The sequence below is a fragment of the Meriones unguiculatus genome, chromosome 14 (genome assembly GCF_030254825.1).
Source record: "Meriones unguiculatus strain TT.TT164.6M chromosome 14, Bangor_MerUng_6.1, whole genome shotgun sequence".
NCBI lineage: Eukaryota > Metazoa > Chordata > Mammalia > Rodentia > Muridae > Meriones > Meriones unguiculatus.
The window spans coordinates 84,308,649-84,331,011 of NC_083361.1; the positions used below are offsets into that span (position 1 = coordinate 84,308,649).

A 22,363-nucleotide genomic window follows, 5' to 3' on the forward strand; every position below is an offset into this window, starting at 1 on the left:
TCAGCACCCAGATGGGGGCTCACAACTACCCGCAACTCCAGTTTCAGGGGACGATCTGGTGCCTTTCTATGGCCTCCAAGGGCACCAGGCATGCGCATGGCATACAGTCATACATGTGTATGAGTGTGCTCATACGTCTGCTCGTAAGTGCGGAGGCCTGCAACTGATGCCAGGTGTCAGTAACTCCTACTTTATTTCCTGGGGCAGGGTCTCCTGCCTAGTTTAGCTAGCCAGCAGCTTGCACTGGGGTCTAGTCTCTGCCTCTGAGTGCTGGGACTTACAGGCAGCTCACGCTCACACGGCGGGGTAGGAATGTGACACACACATTCTTTGTGCCACACTGGCCCATGGCCTGTAGTGAAACATGAGCTGGGCTTTCTCTCCTGTCTTATATGACGCCACTGTCCTCAAATCATCTAAAATATGGTGAGGGCAGAGACTTGTTACTATTACCTGTTAGCATATTTTCCACCACCTTTTTCTTTGTTTTGTTTTGCTTTTTGAGAAAGGGTCTTCTGTAGCTCTCTGGCCTAGAACTATGTATTGGAGGATGACCTCAAACTCTTCATTCTCCTGCCTCTACCTCCTCAGTACTGGAGAAGAGAAGATTAGAAGTTCAAGGTCATCTCCAGCTACATATTGAGTTTGAGGCCAGCCTGGACTACAGGAGACCCTATATCAACCTAACCGTAACAATGAGAACCAAATAAAGAGTTCCATCAGATTTTAACCACCCCAATACAACCAAACCAAAGAAAGACCAACTACAAGAGCTGCTTCCTTAACCCCACAGTCCTCCCCGTCATGAACCTGGAGCTGGGCACGGCAGGCCGCTTCTTCCTTTCCCAGCCCCATTCTCTTAGTCTCCAAGCCTTTCATTTTCACATTCTCCCTTGACGCCAGCCTTTCCCTTGGGTGTGCCCGCCTATGTTGAACTTTTTAACCGCCGGTCATCTCTCCAGCTCCTAAATTCAGCTCCTAACTGTGACTTCCATTGCGTGGCCATCTCTTTTCAGCTCAGCATTCTCTCTCCGCATTCTCATCTGGTTCTACAGACTTAAACAATACATACAGCTTGATGTTCCCAGATTCCATTTCCAGCACAGACTACAGCACTGGACCCTAACCCATGTGCCCTTTTGTCCATTTAATGAATCTACTTAGATTTCTAAAAGGCAACTCGGATTTAACACTCCCAAAGTAGATCTGATTCTCTCATCCCACCCCTGGCCCCAATCCCCTAGACTTTGTCCCTTTAAAATAAATAGCATTATTTCTCATACATAAAACCTGGACATCATCCTTGACAATACCTTTCCCATAGTCAGTTTATGAATCCATCTCCCATAATGCATCTCCAATCTTCTCTTCATTGGTACCTAGCCTGCTGACTAAAAGGTAATTGCATGTATATGTATGTATGCATCCTCATTCCTGCAGTCCACTAGAGCAGCGAATGGTGTGAATAAACAAATCCAATCATCCCTAGCTTTTGGCTGAATTCAGAATCAGGCTGAGGTTTCCCCTGGGCTCCCTAAGGCACTGTGATGTGTTCTGGTCCCCTCTGTCCTGTTACAATGCTCCTGTCACATGCATCTTCTTTTATTAGAAAACAAACAAGCCCTTCACTACCCCAGGGCCTTTGTCCCTGCTGTTCCCATGGCCTTAGGGAACTTTCTGTGCCCTGATGCCTTACACAGCTGGTTTCCCAGTCATCATCCGTGCCTTAATTCAACAACCACTTCCTTAGAAAGGCATATTTGGCAACTTTATCTAAAGCAGGTCCCTTTTGAGTTATTTTTGTATTATAATAATTAATCTCTAGCATATCACTTGCTATAATCTGAAATGCTTTTATATACTGTATGCCTTTCCCCACTCAACTAGAAGTCTAATGATGTGGAAATCTTTACTTTTGGTAGTACTGGACACAAGGCCTTGAAACTTACTAGGCATGCGTCCACCAACTGAGCTATGTCCCCAGCCACAGACTCCTCATTTTAAAAACCAATGCTAATTATACTATGCTTAGAAATAGTCTTGGACTTTTATTTATTTATTTTGGTGTTATTGTTTGACTTTGAGACTTGCCACTAGCTCAAGCTGGCCAAGAACTTATGTAGTCCAAGCTGGTCTTGAGCGCACAGTGACCATCCTGTCTCAGCCTCCCCAGTGTTAGGATTATGGGCATGGGCTACAATGCAGGACTTATGCCCACGTCTCACAGGCCCATTTCTATAGCATCACCCGTCACCCGGCAGTGAAGGCTATCGCTCGCTGAGGGGCTGGCTCTGGACAGACGTTATTAGGAGCTGGTGCCGACAACAAGCGTCTTGCTGGACTGACTCACTCTCAATGCCTGGCCCAGCACGCACACCTCCTCGGACTGCAGTGGCATGCGGAGGGCAGGCGGGTTGGCTAGGCTCTCTGCTCTTCTCACGATAGTTCAGGAGTTCTCCTTGAAGGCCTGTCTTCCTAAGCCTGTGCTTTCAAAATGCTGGCTGGACTGATCCCAAACCCTGAAGTAACAAATATTACTAAGTTCTGTCATTTCCTCCACCAGAAAAGTGATTTTACTACTACTTCTGGTTGTGATGAAAGCTCCTATTGACTATTCAAATCCTCAACCAAGTTATGGACGTGGTGTTAAATGACTTCACTCCCTTTTCTCTGGCACTTTAACACATGCCAGTGCTTTCATCCACCTCCACTAAGGTGGCTTGTAAATCATGGAGGTGGGGCTGTCTTAATGGCATGACTTGTTCCCATCTCTAGAGATGGGGTATAAACGAGGCTGACTGGAAAGACAAATTCTTCTTTGACAACATGCATTAGTGTATGCAGATAATCTTTCTAAAGCGGCACACATCTTACTGCTGTAAGGCCAGCCTAGGAACCATCGTTATTAATAACCCTGCTACAAACAGGAACATGGAAGAGAAGGAAACTTTCTCAAAGCTTCTCGGGGTCACGAATTTGCTCAAAGTTTCTTCTATGTGCTTAAAAGTGGCTTCCTAAAGAAGCCGTAGAAGTTTGTTTTGAAGAGACAGAAGACGCCACCAGAGAACAAGCTACTCGTTTCTATGGGCAGAGCAGATGGGCTATTGCCCTCTCCAGAGTCCACAGCTGGGCTCCTACAGTACGACGGGCAGGCCACTACTTCTGCAGATGACAACATTAGTTGAGAAGGTCGTAGGCGTGGCCTGGCCAAACCAGAGGCTACTGGGGGGGGGGTGCTCCTAAGTGCTCCGTCTGTGAGCTCTGTGAGCCGACACAGAGCACCGACATTTCCCAGCGCACACAGACAGCCCCAGCCCGACCTTGCAGCTGGGCGCCTGCTCGGGGTCTCCTTCCACCATCTTTTCCTTCTCTGTGGGAACACGACACGTGCACGTGCATGCATTCATGGGTTCGTGGCCGACAAACCAGTAAGGAGACCCAGGCACTGCAGCAGGGAAGGCGGCACCAGACGCTTCCAAGTCCACTGCCTTCATGCACAGAGCAAGACGCGGCAAACAGGGCAGGAGAGAGCCTCTGAACTCAGACTGGAAATTAGTTCTTCTAAACAAAGACGCTTTCACGCCTCGTCAAACCCTGTTCCCTCTCTGCCACGGCTGAGTTCCTGACATACTGTCAGTTTCACGTATTTACAAAATTTACTTCATCTTCCTTAGTGCAGCCTTAGTTTTAGTATTTCTGGACTAGACCAGTCTGTCAACGCATGGTCTTTTCCATGAAATGACACAACTGTGACAGAGGTGTGTGAGCTAGACAGCTGTGACATTAAGGTCCTGCTTCTTTGACAGAAATACTTATCTGCCAAAAATGGAGGGAGGGAAAGCATTGGTTGTGGGAAGAAGGTCGTGAGGGAAGTGAGTCCTGGGGGAAGCCACCCTACATGCAGGTGAGGGTGAGAGCAGTGTGAGCCTGGCTGGAAGGTGAGGGTGAAAGCGGTGTGATCCTGTGATGGGTTGGGTTAGGGAGCAAGTGGTTAATGCAGTGTGGCAAACCAGAAATATGATCCAATTTCAGAAACGGAGAATGATCTTCATAAAAACCACATTAAAACAACAACAACAACAACAACAAAAAAAAAAACCACATTAAACTGAGGTCTTAGGGGAAGAAAAGCAAAGATAACACCAGATGGAAGAATAATTCTAGGTCTGATCAGCCTTTAGATTCATATGGAGAAAAGACAACTGAGGCTCATAAAAGCAATGCATCACAAGCTATTACTTGTATAAAATCGAAAGGCCAAGGACGCAGCTGACAAGGTCTTTGAGGAACGGCACACTGTGCCTATTCCACCACGGAACCCTGCAACTGGACGGGTGTCCAAAGGAGAGGAAACACTAAACAGACCTTCTTCGGCAGCTAAAAATCCGTGGAACGTCCACTCCTTGAAGTAGAGCCGGCTGCACTAAAGAAATGCTATGGCTTGCTCTCAGACAGACACACTCAGGCAGCTAATGCTCTTCCTGTGGTCCATGGACAAATACTGCTCAAGTGAGACCCTAACTGATGGGAGGCTGAAGGAGCCACAGAATCCAGGATGGGCTGGAGGGAGCACACGCTTGGTCTTTCCCTGTGGGCCCTGGATAATGAGGTGAGGAGACCATTATGGACTTGCCAAAAGCACTAAACTTTTATTCCATAAACAATAATGCGAAATGAGTCCCCAGAAGTGGTCTAAGGGAAGAAAGCCATTACCAATCATGCTGTAGAGCCAAGGGATTATTCAGACCACACACTCAAGCCCAAGCCTACCGGAAAGGACTTAGAAAAGGATGGTAAGAGGCAGAGATGGATTCCAAAGCATACGCACTGCTTTTCCAAATTCATTTTAATGTCATAGAATAAGACTGTGGTCAACAAACTGCACTGCCCATGTAAATGGCTAAAGCATAGGTTGGCTGCAGTAACTATTATGGAGAAAGGAGGTTAACAATTGTATAAGAGAAACAAGAAGAGTCACATACCTGTGCGATGTTCTTGTTCAGAAGGTAGACACCATAATCAAACTGCAGCTTCTCCCCTCCCTTTGGATACAGTGGAAACCTAGGAAGGTAAACAAAGGTGAGACATTCTCAAGGAAGGGGTGAAATGACGTTGGCATTGTAGACAGAGGCAGACCTACTTAGACACAGCACAAACGTCTCATGGTTAGACTTAACCATGGACTTGAATAAGGTCGCTGCAATTATCTACTAACATCTGTGTGAGAGACGATAGCTGCCCTCTTCCCACGGATAAACCGAGCCCATCGCAGGGACGCGCACACCAGTGACCTGCACCTCCGAGGAGCAGAGTTTCTGCCTCCTGGTTAGGAGTCAGTATCTTGCCAGCTTTCAACTGAGATACTTCATATTCTTTTTAATGCCTTGGACTTGACATTTCAACTTCTAGAACTAAATGAGAAAGAAAGACTAAAGGAAAAAAAAAACAACTTAAAAGCAATATAAAAGACTGTTTCTCTTAGTCAAAATTAATGCCAAAGATGAGCCAAAATTTATCCCCTTTTCAAGAACAGCTATTTGGATGTGCTGTCCTCATGGCAATGTATCTGTGTCACAGATTTCTCAGGGATAACCTCACCCTGTGGCCTGCCTCGCTGAGGCAACAAGGCGTGAGCTCCGGATCTCAAGGTGAGATGGTACCTTAGGTCCCTTTCTTTCCCTGTGCGTAGGAAGAAGTCAGTGCACACTTACAGGGTTTTGTTTGTTTGATGGATTGAGTGATTGTTTTTTTTTTTTTTTTTTTTTTTTTTTTTTTTTTTTTTTTCTGGCTCTCAAGATCAAGCATAAGTGCAATGGTCAGAAACAGATTTCTCTACAGAACGATCAGTCCCCAGCAGTTCTCACTGTGCTTTCTTGTTGGCAGCCATGTTAACTGGAGTGTGGAAATCTCAGTATCCTCTGAATTTGTATTGCCCTGATGGCTAAGGCTGTAAGGCATCATTTTAAATGTTTATCAGCCACTTGTAAATAATCTTCTGAGACTACCTGTTTATTAGCCTATTCTCTAACAATGCTGGTAGGAATGCAAAAATTTGTGGAACTAATACAGAGGATCTCAGAAAACCAAATATGAAACTACCATTCTGGTGTACACCTGGACCAACTGTAAGTTTGCATGCCTCAGTATCCATATCTACAGCAGCAGCACCCACAGCAGCCACTTGATGGAATCAGCCTAGGTGTCCGTCAACAGATGAATGGATAAAGAAATCGTGGCATATATACACAGTGGAACTTTATTCCACCATAAAGAATAATAAAATTATGCTAGTTGCAGGAGAATGAATAGGACTGGAAATTGCTATTTTAAGTGAAATAAGCCAGATATAGAGGAAAGACAAATATTATATTTCCTCTTAACTTTGAGTCCTAGACTTTTTATGGCTATGTCAAAACATCCATCTGTCTGTCTGTCAGTCCATACATGAAGAATGGCATGAAAGCAGAAAAGAGACTAAGGAAAAGAAGAAAAGTGACAGAAATAGGAGGAAGAGGGATAACTAAAGGAAGGAAGGATATGTGAGGATGAGTGAATTTGGTCGAAGTTCATGATATATTTGAAAGAAACTGTCTTTCTGAAACCTATCATGGTATACAATGAATATATACTAATTAAAAAATGTCATCCACAATTTATGATCATGAAGCAAATGAGATCTAGCTTGGTTCTGCAATGTGGTACTATTCTCAAGAATGATATAAACCTAAGGAAATGAATGGTATGGAATATTACTAACTTCATTTTGATTGTTACAAATGCCTGATGAAAAATAAAATGCACTCTAATAAAGAAAGCCCCGAGGATATAGCGTTTTCAGGTAAAATAAAAGAAGGAAGTACAATTTGAAAGCTTTCTATTAAACTCTCAAGAGCTATGGGTTTCATAGTATCCAAAAGGTAAATCTGATGTGCTGTAAAATTGCAGCCACTGGGGAGTGAGCAAGGTCATGAACTAAAAACTTACTAAAGGAAACCAAATGCTTTGGATACCGTCAAGAACACAGGAATTTGTATTTAACTGGGGAAGGAAGACATAAACGATGGCACAGGGAGGCCCCCAGCAGGCGGGATGACGCCAGCAAAGGCAGGAGAAGCAAGGCAACACCAGTTGTTTTTGTAAGGTGCCTGGGAACCACTCACACTCACAGAGCTGGGGCGCAGGGAAACTATATATTTGTAGACATAACAAGTGAGGCTCTTTGGAGGAATCTGCTGGAGCCCAAAAGCTCTGCCCGCTGTGGGATTACTCTGTAAACCACCACACCGAGACTCTCAACAGTTCTCCCCACTCAAAGTTATCTCCACTTTCAAGTTATAAATCCAGAAACTCCATACACCGTAAGAGTAAATGAGAGCAGCCCACGCCGAAAACCAAACCTCTACATTTGTGAGAATTGGATCTCACAACATTTGACTTTATTATGACTGCTCTGGGACTTCATGGAAAGAGCCACAAGGTAGATGTGTAGCATTAAAACAAAACCAGAGAGTGATTAGAGACAAAGGTTGGAACAGGGCAACGCTAAAACAGAGCAGGAATCAGGACGGAGTTCACATTTCATTCTCTTTCCACATTCTTAATGGGTCACTTCAAGTTGAACACTGTTTCCAACTTTCACATTCACCTCCGGCTGCAGAGGCACGCGGCTTTACAGAGCTCCGAGAAGCAAGCTAGAGAGCGCAGACCCACTGAAAAAGGTAATGCCCAGCACCATCAGGACATCAGATGGGAATCAAAAATTTCAATTGCATTTGCAAATCATAGATAGCTTAGACTCACATACAATCAGAAAAGTATCCTCAACAGCACAAAAGGGCTTATTATGGGAGAGTATTACAGCCACTGTGATGGTGCACGCCTGTGAACCCCAGCGCCTAGGAGAACTGGAAGTTCAAGGTTGGCCTACATACTTGTCTCAAAAAAACTAACCAACCAATCCAACCAACTAAACCAAACCAAACAAAAGAACAGGAAGGAAAGAATATTAAATAACTGTACAATGAAACATGTTTACTGTTAATACATTCAATATGAATTATTAATACTACACACAACTACAAAGCCAACATTACATTATTTTTCAACTTAAAATAAGTTTCCAAGTTCCATTAGGATTGCTCCTATTGTACACAGTGAAAATCACAGAAGCAGGAAGCAATGGGCACAGCATGCGTAGAGCCTGGCGGGGAAGGTGGCCTTCGTTCCGTACAGGGGCCTGCTGTTTCCTATGTCTGGTCTCATCACTTTGAGTGATCATGTCAGCCTAGTCCAGCCTGTATCACTTCCTTTTCCCAGTCAGCTCAGTTTGTAGTTTTGCACATACTGTTTGAGTATCTGGTTAATCTGTGTTCCTCCTAGTTTCTGGCTCAGCATACTAATGTCTCCCTTAGTACATGGATGGCTCTCAAGGCAGACACTGGTTCTTTTTTTTTGTTTGTTTGTTTTGTTTTTTTTTTTCACAGAAGGCTGAACAACTGACCAAAAATTTACTATGTAGCTCAGGTTGATCTCAAAATCAAGGCAATCCTCCTGGCCTCAGGCTCCTGAGTATTAAGATGATAGGCATGACCCACATTGTGCCCATCTTAGAATCAGGTCTGATTTTTGTTCTTCTTTTTTGCCTTTACTAATAGACACTCAACAATTATTTGTTGAACTGAAGAACCAGATCATGTGTGAGAGTGATTTGGAGCTCATTAGGCAGAGCCATTTCAACGAGGGCAGATTTGTGACAGGTCTCCCCAAACGCTAATGTGATCCTGGCGGGATTAACAGGGAGCCTGAACCAGGGAATGAATGTGCAAGCCACAACGGCTTGACTTGACTTTGCAACAGTGTCACTATTATTTCAAAGGAACTGATGCCTCGGTCACCTATTTAGTAAGTGGAAGAGACATGACCTCATTTCTCGGTCTTCATGGATAAATGCAGCATTCTCCCTTGCTCTGTGTCCGTCAGAGAGGCACACCCAAGATGACTGGTCAGTACGTCAGCCAGTTGAAAGCAAGGACGGAGGGAAGAGGGGGTGTTCATCTTGGAGGAAGGGGGTATCAGCACTTTCACAGACACACAGCACTCTGTCTGTTCTGTATGGCTTCTGGCGGCAGGGAGCGAAGTGCATGCTAGCTTGATCTCACCACTGTCACTCAAAATTCTAAAACTCTTGGGTACAGGTGGCCAGTCAAAAATGGGGAACATATAAAGGACAGAGGGTGGAATGGTGGCCTGCCAAAAAGTAGGTCCAGATCCTAATCCCCAGAACCTGTGAATGTGACCTTATTTGGAAAAGGGGACCCAAAATATTAAAAAGACTTTGGGATGAGATCACCTTTGATTATCCAGGTGGGCCTTAAATCTAGCAGGTGTGCTTATAAGGGAACAGCAGAGGAGAGGTCATGTGACCTTACACAGCCATAGCCAGGAAATCTCTAGAAGCTTGGAAACTGGAAAGAAAGGTGGGTGGTCCCACTGATAGCTTGGTTTTGGACTTCAGGCATCCATGAGAGAGTACATTTTTGGTGTTTTAAGCCATCAAGTTTGTGGGAGTTTGAGAACAGCCCTAACCCACCATGTGAGGAAACACTGAATGAGGCACAGCATCTCCCTGCCACACCAATATTCCATAACCTGCATTTGTGGGTCTGAATGCATAATGGTTTCATTTTTCTTCAGAAACTCAGAAAGATTTCAAAACCACAGTGCCTAAGGGGCATCTAGATAAGCATTAGCTAGGCTGGAATGCAGACCTACTCAGCACTGCTAGGCAGGTACTAAAGAAGTCTGTATGGTCCCAGGCGGAGCCTTTGACTCTTACATTCAGTTCATATATACATAAACACCAACCAGGCAAGAAGGCCTATGTCTCTATCCTAGGACCTGGAAGCTGAAGCAGGAGACTCGTGGGTTCAAGACGAGCCTAGGCCACTCAGAGAGGACCGTTTTCTTAAAAACAAAACAAAAAACAGACACAGAGACATAATACACAAAGACTATGTGGTCCTGACCTTGAAAAACTATTTTAAAAGGAAGATGATTTTTGAATATTTTTTGTTAAAAAAATAATTATAAGCACTTACTTCTCTCTCAGCCCCAGAGATTTTTTTTTTTTTTTTAAATTTAAAACAAAGAACTGTAGATTGGTGACAGTTTCTTGTTCTCTTTCTCGGACTCACACCCAGGTTAGCTTCTTTGACAGAAGGCTGGGGTTGAGATACTTCACTTTTACTAAGCATGCTAAGATTGTGTCTGTCCACCGTGTTTGTAGAAAGCAAGACAACATTTAATATGTTCTGAGGACAAGGCTTTACTTCACATGGCACACACTGTCTTCTATCCAGATTAGCTTTTCATCACAGCTTTTCCTGGCCATAGAGTGACATCTGATTCAAATAAGACTGATCTTATTCTACCATCAATCGCTTGGGCAATGGGCTTTTGGGCATGCCTATACGGCAGCAGTGCTCAGCCTATGAGCTGTGACCCCTTTGCGATTTGACCTTTTTGTAGGAGTCGCCTAAGACCATCAAAAAAACAAAACAAAACAAAACAAAACAAAACAGATTTTTACATTATGATTCATAACAATAGCAAAATTACAGCTATGAAGTAGAAACAAAAATAATTCCATGGCTGGAGATCACCAAAACATGAGCAACTGTACTAAAGCGTTGTAGCATTGGCAAGGCTGAGAAGTGCTGCTGTGTGGGATTACCTTCATTGTGTAGAGGTGGGAAGAGCCGTCTGCTGTGGAACCATGCCCTGGCTAGGATCCTCGACTATACACATGAAGGAGGAGCTTGGGAGACTAGATAGTCTTTCTGTTATAATCCAACTTTTAAAAATGGACTACCTGGAGTCACTCTGGGACGCCAGTGACATGGAGAGTAACTGGCATCTCAGGCAAAAAAAAAAAAAAAAAAAAAAAAGGAAAAGGAAAAAGAAAAAAGTAGCTAAAGTAAATCTGGAGCATCAGCTCAAGGACATAAAGCTCAATTGAAAAATAAATTTTTATTTTATGTGATTGGGTGTTTTGCCTACATGTATGTCATGTATGTCTATGTAACCACATGTATGTCTAATGCACACAGAGGCCAGAAAGAGGGTGCTATCGTCCTTGGGAATGGAATTACAGATAGTTGTGAGCTGCCATGTAGATGCTGGGAATTGAAGCCAGGTCCTCAAAGCTCACTTTTTATAAAGATATTTTTAACGATTTATTTTCCAAACCAGACCTCACAAACCAACTATCCTAACTTTGAGTCAGTTCTGGTGTGCTTCGGCTAACTGTCTGTCATGTATATTCCTGTGGGGATCAGGAAGAAAGGCGATGATGCCCGTGTGACATTCTGGTACAAGCCAGCAGTCCTCGGCTGGCTTTGCTACCTCTTAAAGCTATACAGACTTCAAACATACAACAACAATAAACAAAATTACTCCTACTACCAACTAACTGAAATATAAAGCGAAGACTAACCAATTCCACTGAATCTTCTAGGGGGAAAAAGAAAAAATGCCACCAGCATACCTTTAGCTTTCCCCGCCACTTAGGGTACTGACCAAATATTGACACTACATTGATCCATGTTAAATCAATAGTACAGATCTATAGTACAGAGCTACAAGATGCAGGCAAAGTAAAAAGACAATGAAGGATTGCTTACTTTTCCAAGACTACGAAAGCAGAGAACCTGAGGTCTCTTGTGCTTTGCAACATAGCTGATGCTTTGCCTATGACACTGAGGTGAGGCCAGAAAGAGGACGCATGGAGGTAGAGACAGGGGAATGGCTGCCTGCTGGGTTTCACTTGGACTAGGAAAATATTTCAGCATGTGTTTCTATGTCACAAGGTCAATTTATTAACCAGCCCAAAACATACTCCTTTAAGAACATTTTAGAATAGTATTTCTACTTCCAAGTTTCAATGTTTATCTTTATTTTTTTATATATCTCTATCTCTATCTATCTATCTATCTATCTATCTATCTATCTATCTATCTAGTGTGTGTGTGTGTGTGTGTGTGTGTGTGTACACACGGTTGTGCCATAGCCCAAATGTGAGGTCATAGGACAACCTGCTGCAGTCAGTTTTTCCTCCACAGCTATGTGTGATTTGGGGAATTAACCCAGTGGTCCGATGTGGTGGACCTTTATCCACTGAGCATTTTGCAGGCCCCCAATTCCTGTTTGGTCTAAACATGTATTCTGAGGACCATTTACCATCCTCCAAACAAATGAAAATCATATTGTAATCAGCTTAAGGTGGCTGAGAAAGTCATACACAGCTACCCTCTGGGCTATAGCTAACACTGAAGAGTACGAGTTGCAAAGGACACTCTGATCCTGTTTCCCAAAGTCAAATCATCCTCTGATCTTATTACACACCACACTTCTCTCTTTGACCCAAGAAAAGATAGTACCTGAACCTGAAATGAAATGTGACCTGTGTAGCACGGCCTTTAGGGCCCAGAACTTGTCTACTCACCGGGATTTCACACCTGCTATCATTCTGTGCTCAGCAGGCCCTAGTGACTCCAACCTTCCCTCTGTCCCTTCAACATGCCAAATTTTTTCCTACCTTCGGAGTTTTCTATTTTTATTTCCCCTCTCTCTCAGTTTCCCCCTTTATCTCTCAGAGCAGAGACTGCCATATCATTCTGACCACTGTCTAAAGCCAGCTTCAGAGAGGCCTTCTTAAAGCCATGCAATCTAAGCCATTCTTCCGGAACGAGGGACAGATCAGAGCAGTCAGGCTTACTCATCAGCTTTGACAGTGCACAGGAAAGCACAGCTGGATATGATGGGCTTCCAGATGTGGTACAACAGGAAGTATCAGTAATGCCAGGAGAACACAATCTTGGAAAATTTTATCCCAGTCTTACAGGAGGCTCAGGGGAAAATATGTTAAGTGATAACAAAAGGATGTATGTAACCAGGAAAATTCAAAATGGGGGGGGGGCTCTAATGGGAAAGCTGTACATTTAGCTTCAACGGAAAACAAATGGCAGGAAAAATAAAGGAGAGAAACTTCAGATCCAGGCAGACTTAAGATTTGGCGCAACGGGAGGCATACGCTGGGTAATGCACAGTCCGTGGAGAAAGAGCTGTTACAAAGCGAGACACAAGCACATGACGTCACACTCCACAAGTACAATCAAGCAAACGGGAAATGTTTGCACATAAAAACTGTGTACAAAAATACGCCCAGCAACTTTCTTCAGAAGGGTGAGAAATGGGGACTGGCGTTCATCATTAAGAGCACGGGTAAACAGGACTATCGCACAATGAATTGCTCAAAAGGAAATGTGTCGCTGCTCCACACGACGGCGTGACTGAAGCTGCAAACACACCAAGTGAAAGAAGCCTTACACAAAAAGGGTCATATTGCAGTGTGGGGTTGAATAATGGCTGCCTGGGGGACTGTGAAGATAAGTGATTTACGGGAGGCAGGGGATGCTTCTGGGGGAATTTAATGTTCTGTATCTGAATAGGAATTAGATTGCACAGATATTTACATCTAAGAATCTGAGAGATGGTATAATACACACACACACACACACACACACACACATGCATGTGTGTATGCATATGTATATGTATATTCACAGTATCCAAATTTTGCCTCAAAAGAAACAAAACAACCCCCCCCAATGTAAACAAATCCTGGCCCTGTAGTTAGCCATCTGCACAAGGTGACCCCCGGAGGAAGCACAGTGGCATCAAAATGAACAGGCTGACAGCTAGGCAGAGGGGTACGCAGAGATTGATAGCAAAGTAGATACAGCAAGGTGTTAATTAAAGGCAGCCTCTTAAAAATTCTTTCAGCTTTTCTGCATAATTAGGCCTTTTCATAAAAAAATCATGGAAAAAAATGTACGAAAAGCAATGAAGTCTTTAGGCAGAGGCAAAGGATAGATAAGAGAAAAAAAATTAAATATGACAGAGAATGGGTTGCCAAAGCTTGGGAGCTTCTGTCAGTAAGAAACTGAACAAATGCCCGTTGACACTCCTTCAAAAAAGGGGAGAAACCACTGGACTCCCACGGGACGTTCTGGCCACTCTGTCCTGGGCCTCCCAATCATTTCCATGTAATCCTAATCAGTAGGAGATGTGGGGTAACACTTTCCAGTGGTGCAGCTGCTTTGGGGTCACCGTGCTTCTGTAAGTCACCCTCAACCACTCCCTGTAAATGAGCCCAATAAATGCACCCTTTCCCGGAAGGAGAACGCACATGCACTCCACTGGCACGAGCAGTAAGCATTCTGGGGTCATGGCGCACACGCATGGACTACCGCGCAAACGTAAGATCAATACAAATTTGACATTTATGGCAATATGTAAATAGAAGTGCTTTAAAAAGAGATATTAGCAACTAAAGGAACTAGAAGGACTCCCGTGATTTGGACTTGGAGAAATCAACCATAGAAAAGAGGCCATGGAACAACTGGAGCAGTATGAGCTCATGGTTACTCACTAATACTAAGGAACTTGTTTTTACGTGTGATGATGGCATAACACCGTATTAGAAATACATCTTTCAGAGAAACATGTTGAAGTATTTATGAATAAAATGTTAAAACGGCCAGGGTTTATTTAGAAATAATTCACTGGGATGAGAGAATAACAATACAGATAAAAAAGATTAATGAGTATAGCTAATTATTATAGCTGGACTTAAGGAGAGTTATTCCATTTTCTCTACTATGAGCTTAAGGTTTTCCATAGTAAAAGCTAATTCAAAAGAAAACAATAGCCCTTCAGTTCACTCTATCATCTGTTTCTCATTTGAGTCCATTTCCTTCTACCAGAATGTTTGCTCTGGGAAGATACAGATTTTTATCTGTGTTGTTTATTATATTTCTAGTATTTGGGTTGCTTTTCTGTAGTTGAGAAATTCAATAAATGTTGTTGAAAAATGAAAGCATTAAAAGCCACTTATACCATGATTATCACTTGTTAACTACATTATAGTCTTTCTTCCATATTTCATAGTTATATTCTTGATCATGTGCAGGACATCTTTATCTAAATGTCCCATAAACATGTCACATTCTTAATGTTCAAAATTGAGCGTTATCTCAGAGGAATGAGGTAATGCTTTTTCTTCTCCATCTCTGTAGTGTTCCGTGACACTGTTACTCCCAAGCCTTAGGATTGGAGTAAGACAGTTGCTTGCCTCCTTTCATATAGAGAATGGAACTCTCCAGGAGCTCCATATGCCACCTTACTCCAATTTGTGCAAACATGAACAAAATCAGCTTTTTGATAATTCTCTCCACGTTTAATGGTCAGCAAACATCACTTAAAAGTTGCCAAGTTAAGAACAATGACTAGATGCTCCAAAAGAACAAGATACAGGGAACAGGAAAGAAAACTGCAGCACACCCAGGGACAGGGCTGTGGCTTGAACCAGCACGGTGGCTGCAGAGGGAGGGAAGTGGGTCAGCTCTCTGTGTTGAAGATGAGGCCAACGTGATTTGCTGATAGGTTTTATAGGGGATGTGAAAGGCAGACTCAAAGATGTCTAAGCAGGTGGCAGAATGGAGGTGCCATCCCATACTGGTATAGAAGACAGTGAAAGAGACAACCAGAGGGTTGATGGGGGTGGGTGGATAGATGGGTCTGTGACCCGAGAAAACAGGGTTTTTCTGTGAGCCATAGGAAATCTATTCTTTAAGCATGGGTGTGATGGCGTTGGATTTGGGGTTGTTTGTTTTAGACAGGGTCTCATTGTTCTCTAGGCTAGTCCTTGACTCCCCAAGAGGATGGCCTTGAATTTCTGGTCCTGCTGCTTTTCTACCTCCTGAGCACTGGGAATACAGGAATGTGCCAACCAGCCCGGCTTATGGTGCTAGGAATCCAATCCAGCACTCCCTACATGCTAGATAAGCACTTTACTAAATAAGCTATATCCCCAGACTAGGGTGTAATGTTTCAGATTTTAAATTTTAATTAATTTTTTTCATACAATATATTGGGTGATATTCTTTCCCTTCTCAACTCTTCCTAGATCCTCCTCCCTAACCTTTAACTTTATATTCTTTTTCTCTCTTAAAACCAAAACCAGCACAAAATCAAAACAAACAAACAAGTTCTCTGCACTGGGATTTTGTCAGGGTTGGAATTGTACATGCTGTCAGCTCTTGTGAGGTCACACATACACCGGCACTGCGAAGAGGATTTTGGCTATAGTAGGTAAAAGGGAATAAAACCTGTTTTAGAGTATGCTTTAATGTTCCGGGCCAGAAATGAAAACCATTTTGATTAGGGTTCCAGGAGTAGAAAGGAAGATGTGTTCTGAGTTCTAATTTGTAGACAGAACTTAAACAATTTTCTGATTGACTGCTTGTTATGATGGCAAAGAAGGGGCTGGGGATGAAAGCACAGGCCTGTAATCGCAGAACTTAGGAGCAGAAGCAGGAGGACTTCGAGTTCGAGACAGCCTGGGCTATGTAGCCACACTCTGTCTCAAAACCCCTCCCCTTAAAAATGGATATATACACTAATATATATATAAAATATCTTGAATACATTTGGGAGAGAAATTGAGGTGAAAATGGCAATTAAGGAATTACAGATGTTTGTGGAAACCAAAACCACTGGTATGAACGGGAGGGCCTGAGGAGCCCCTCACAGAGCTGAGCTTCAGCGCCTTGAGGATGTCAGTCGATGCTTGGAGATGAAAAGCATGTCGAAAACCTGGCTCTGAGCTATGAGGCAAATCGAGAAGCTCAGGGAAAGTGGGACCTCAAGGAGGAGGCTGTCCATGGTCAACACCGCTCAGAGGCCAACCACAAGTTAATTGCCTGCTAGACCTGGTCACACAAGCACGTTGCTGGGTAGCGCTCAGAGTGTGGGGAGTCTCAGTGTAGGGGACAGTATGGTGTGAGCCCCAGAGTGGGTGGAGGAGACGATGGAGATGACAAGCTTGAAGTGGGAAGGAGAGGGACATTGTGAGACACGGCAGAAAGGCCGTCCAAGGCTCTCTCTGTCTTAGGGGAGACTCACAGGAGTCTGTCTTAGATGGTGGCAGGCAACCCTCTCACTAATACCAGAAGGAATGAGGAACCATCTCTGTGGAGGTTCTACTCATTCAACAAGCCCCAACAAGCTAGCACTGTGTTAGCTTTCATGTTAACTGTCAACAAGTAAGAAAAACAACCTGAGGAAGTAAGCAGTGTTCCTCCGCGCTCTGTGCTTCAGTTTGTGTCTTAAGTTCCTGCCTTGGTTTATCCTAGTGATGGACTGATTGTAAGCCATGAGCTAAAGAAGCACTTTCTTTGCCAAGTTCCATTTGCGTTTACCACAGCATCAAAGGGCAAGCTAGGACATATTGTGTGCCAGGTACAGAGCTAGTGGGGAGAGCTGAGACAGTTGGACAGATAGAAAGACCAGAGTCTGATGGAGTAGATGGGCACTGCTCCCTTGACCAGCGAGTCTGTAAGTCCAAAGCATCCTAGAGGCAAGGAACTCTACCTCAGGGAGGAAGGGGAGGGTCCCGAGGCGCAACTAAGGAAGAGGCAGGAACTGAAAAGGAACGCCCAGTCAGGGGAAGTGCACTGTACTGAAGAATGGAAAGGCAACCAGTAAAGTCAGGAGAGGGGACGCATGGCAAGGGACAGGCAAATGAAGACACACATGTCAGTCATGAACCCTGAGACTGTGAGATGGGTCACAGTCTGACCTAAGAAAAGCAGTGACTACAGTACCAGGGACACCAAACACATTTCTCCTTCTACCTCCTTTGAGGGAAGAAAGAAAATCTACAGTAAAAGATCATTACATACCAATCAAGGAGACAGAATATGATATGGTGGGTAACAAGATGCCACCCCCAAAATGTTAAAGAAGGGATCACATGATGAAAAGCCTTAAAACAGGAGCCCCTTTGCCAATGCTGGATATGACAGAGCTGGACTAAAAAGGGAATGACTTTCAGGGAAATCAAGTTCCAGATAATTTCACAAGGTTAAAAATACCCTGCTCCCAAAAATACCTTGGTGAAAGTGGCAGGCTATGGAAACTGTTAACGAACTCAGTATCAATTTCCTTATAGAAGTGTCCCAGTTCGCTTTTATTACTTGAAAAATAGTACATAGGCAAAGTTCAGTGAACAGAGCATAATTAAAGGATGGAAAACCTGTCTATTTTAATAGTCAGTTTTGAAAAATAAAATTTCTGCCAAGTAAATCAAAATCACATTCCACAACACTAACAGCCGCCTTGCATCTGCCTAGCTTTAGCAGCACCTGTTCCCACCAAATCTGTAAATGCTAAAAAAATAAAAAGGAAACTCGACAATTAAAGCGTGCAAGGTACATAAACACTCGGCAACGCCAGAAGACATTTCCATCTGGAACATAAACCCAGAAGAAAAGCCATTCAGCATTTTCAGCGTCTAAGACAGCTTCTCCCAATGTGGTCTGCAATGCAGGTTTGTTTAAACAGCCAATGTGCATTCACTGCGAGCCAATTCCTTACACGGCGCTGGTCACATAACAGGGGCCTTAATCCCTGTATGAAAATTATTTATCCAATGCCTACGCTGAGGGAGGGAAGGAGAAAACCTGAGGCTGCGGCATGATCAGTTAAAGTTCTGAGAGGAAGCAGCCCAGGCCTTAGCTTTGTTATCTAGCTGGAGCCGATCGAGGGCACCCTGCGCTGGACCAGCGTCCCAAACTCACAAGCTTACAGAATCCAGATGAGGATCCAACAGCAGAATCAGGATTGGAGAGCCTACCGGGAGTCAGCACTCAGTGATATTACCTCCGTCAGGACCCCCTTTAGGACCCACCTTCCTCCCTCCGTCCGTTGGTGCCTCAAGGAGACAGCCGTATTTTGCCCATTTTATTGTGCCCGTAGCCACGAGGCATTGCTCTGCACCTGGCACGTTCTAGCCTGCACTTTATTTGCTCACACAAACATCTTGTCTCCTCAATCCGTGAGAATATGTCGCTGGTTATGCGGAAGTTCTTCGTGCGTGTTAAACACATTCATTGAAAAACCAACTGAGAAATAGCTAGGAGGACTACACTCTTGTGAGTGAAAATTAAGACATGGGGGCCAGGAAGATTTTAAGACTTAGAAATATTTTCATCATTCATTCATTAACACTCCTTTGTACACACACGCACACACACAATGCCGAGGGCCCAGTGGGGAGTACGTTCAGCCACATTAGCTCTCCAGCCCATGACCCTGATCTTCCCACATCCGATGGTGGTCACCATGGGTCCCACTCACCTCACTCCCCAGTTGCCGCACACAGTCCAGGGTAATTCCTAACCCAGCACCTTTCACACCCCAGTGTAGCTTAGCCATGGGTTCCTTCTGTCTCACAGGATTGTAAACTGTAACCCACAGTCTTCCCAAGACTGTAACCCAGATTCTTGAGCGCCACGTTGCGGGGCACATTTGTTTGTGGAAAGGACGGAAGAGAATGTACAGATGAGGGAGAGACAGTGGGGATGTTAGTCTCCACCTAATTCCTAAAGATCTGCATGGTGTTTTATGTTTCCCCTTCTAGTATCAGTCTTATTTAGGAATTTTCCAACAATTGTGAGATGTTCTTTCTCCACAAACCAGATGTTTACACGCACAATGGTCAGCAAAGTCATCAGCTGGTGTCTGACACACGGGTACTCTGAAAACCACTGATGCTAACTTTTATGACAACATTTTGGGTTTAGGGCTAACTAAAAAAGGCAGAAATTGTCAACACCAATAACCATGCCCTCATTAAAGCCCCTAAATGCAACTACTAAAGTCCCGGGAACAATACTCACACATCATTACTTTCCAGACCTATGTAAATAAAAGGGAGGAGATGATTTGGAGATAAGTTCACCGAACTCCACTAAATCAAGTTTTCAGTAACTGTCCATAAATCTGTTAACTACTTACGTTTTGAAGGTTAATTTTAAGTCATCTATCACAGAGGCTAAATACCTGCTTTCAGGATGTCAAAGCTCAAATTTATACACATAAGTTAGCTGACAATTTTTCCAAGGGCACATGATATCTAGGCACCCATACATGCAGAATGTAGTTAAGAAAGATGTATTTCAATTATGAAATTGAACAAAATCACTTTGGTTCATCACCTTGCCCAATTCCAGAGCACAGAAAGGCAATTCAGAGTTCCTCAGTCACATGACAAGTGTGGACGTCCTTAGAGGAAGCTCCAAGGATGCCGAGCTGACAGCAACCGGTGTAATCATCCAGGCTGTTGTAATCATCTTTAATTAACCAAGGTTTCTCCATTGCTGACCAGTCATTTGGACCTGACCTCTGACAAGTACTTACACACCATCGAAATCTCATTTTATTTTACAGCCTCATATTTGTTATTGAGCTAATCTTTACCTGTTCTATATCACACAACAGCTCAAATATTTGAATGGCCCAGCCATAAATTTCCATGGTCCCCCTGGGTCAGTCAGATGTTAGCTGTTAAGTAAAGCTAAAAGGATCTATGCTTCATAAATTTCCTTCAGGGTCCACGTTTGCTCTCACAGGCGAGGCTTTCAAGCCCAAACATCTTTATAGCTATGTGCAGTGATTTATTAACTCCGCCTTGTTTTATCCAGAAAGATCAATCACATATGTATCAATGAGCCGGGGTGCTGGGGACTGCCTTTTATTGTACATATAACCACCTGCCTTTAATACAAACTCCAAGCTAAAGCTTTGGTAAGCGATCGCTGCATTTTAACAACCTTCACCTGTTTCTAATTTGGTATAAAACATATGGTTTAGCTCTGCTAGTTTGTTCTAAGCCAGTCTTTCCTCTCTTGGACCCAACAATATAAAAGAAAACAAATCCAGGGTACAAACCCCTTTATTCAAGGATGTTATATACACACCCACTCACCCCTAAACGATCTGCACAATTGTTCTGAGTAGCATTTCCCACAAATAATAGAGCGATGGATACTCTGGAATATGAAATTATTACATTTCTTTGAAAAAATTAGATAATGTCCTGCGCTACTCTTGAGAATTCTAAAACTCATGTTCAAACTGTGAAAATGACTACTTTATCTCACTACCTCAAAACAAGATAACAGCTATATCTCACTGCCTGTGTGGTCGGGTGAGAGTGGAGGAATGTACATTGGGCCAGGCGTAACGAGGCTTTCTTTTCCCTTCCCTCACCCCTCTCTAAATTAGACCCAAAGTTTGGGAGGCAGGGAGCCAGCGGAGAGAGCACAACAACCTAGCCCAGCATGGTAAAGTCAATAACAAAATTAAGAGTGTCTGGGTGCGAGGGCAGGAGAAAATCCCCAGGAAAAAGTGACTAATAGACCGTCTAGCAGAGGCGGGAGTCAGTCCTGCAACCCCCCCCCCCCGACTTCTTTCCTGCACACTCCAGCCGTGCCCATGACGGCAGGGCATCTCAGATTCAGGCCCGTGATGCTCACTCTAAGTGTCTCTCCTTCAGAACCGAGCTGCCTCTCACGAGCCCTGCCAGCATTCACACCCCCTATGGCAGCAGGTACTCACATTAGGCTTTGTTTTACATTCGCATATTGCTGCCTGGTGCTAGGTATTGGGTGAATAGATGCTCAGTTTATCATCGTTTATCAACAAACTAATAAAATCAGAAATTACTTAAAAAAATAATGCTCACTTGTACAAAACCGATATATGTATGTGGCTTTATAAGGCAAGCATTTTACAAGCCTAATGGTTAAGTAAACATTCATTTACATGTTTACTAGCTAAGATACAGGAACTGGATCCTCCATTCCTAGGTAGGTCCCAGAACCGATTCCTCTCAACATTTTTAAGCCCCGCCCTGAGTTGTGCTCTCAGTGTGTATAATTAACACCCTTCTAGGCCTGCTTGCTTGTATGGTTTAGAGATGAGCTGACACTCTACGGGAAAGATGAGGCTTTGGCTCTGTTACACTTCACTTCCCAATACCCACACATTCCACCCTCCCACCCCACTCCCGCTCAGGGAAGTCACCACCACAAGCTGTGGTTACATCAACAAACAACCCCTACACTATTGTAAGCATGAAGTGATTACTTTGCCAAGCCACGCAATGTATAATCACTGTATTTGTTTTTCTTAAAGTCGGCTTTCCTGAGCTCATAGGCACCTACCTAGCTTTATTGTTTTTTTCTTTCATTTGTTAAGTTTATCTGTGAGTCTAATTTCTTTCAGATCTGAAAGTGATGTAATTCCCCTTGCTGTAATTAAGCCTTCCGTGGTTTTTTGGTTCCTTTTCCCCACTCTACCAGGGCAGCTGAGGTGCTATGTCCCTCCATCCACAGACTCCTCCCACCCACTCTGTAGCCTTGGGTTCTTTCTCCTCTTGAAGGATGGCCTCCTCTTA

At 43.7% G+C, this 22,363-nt stretch overlaps 1 protein-coding gene across 2 annotated transcripts in view; it reads right to left on the reverse strand.

The window, feature by feature from the left end:
• Uvrag (UV radiation resistance associated) overlaps window positions 1-22,363 on the reverse strand; it is a 264,183-nt gene that overhangs the window by 53,208 nt on the left and 188,612 nt on the right. For both annotated transcript variants that reach the window (XM_060367624.1, XM_060367625.1), the window contains one exon: window positions 4,983-5,061. In XM_060367624.1, the coding sequence (XP_060223607.1) occupies window positions 4,983-5,061 (79 nt within the window). The remainder of the gene's footprint in view (window positions 1-4,982; window positions 5,062-22,363) is intronic.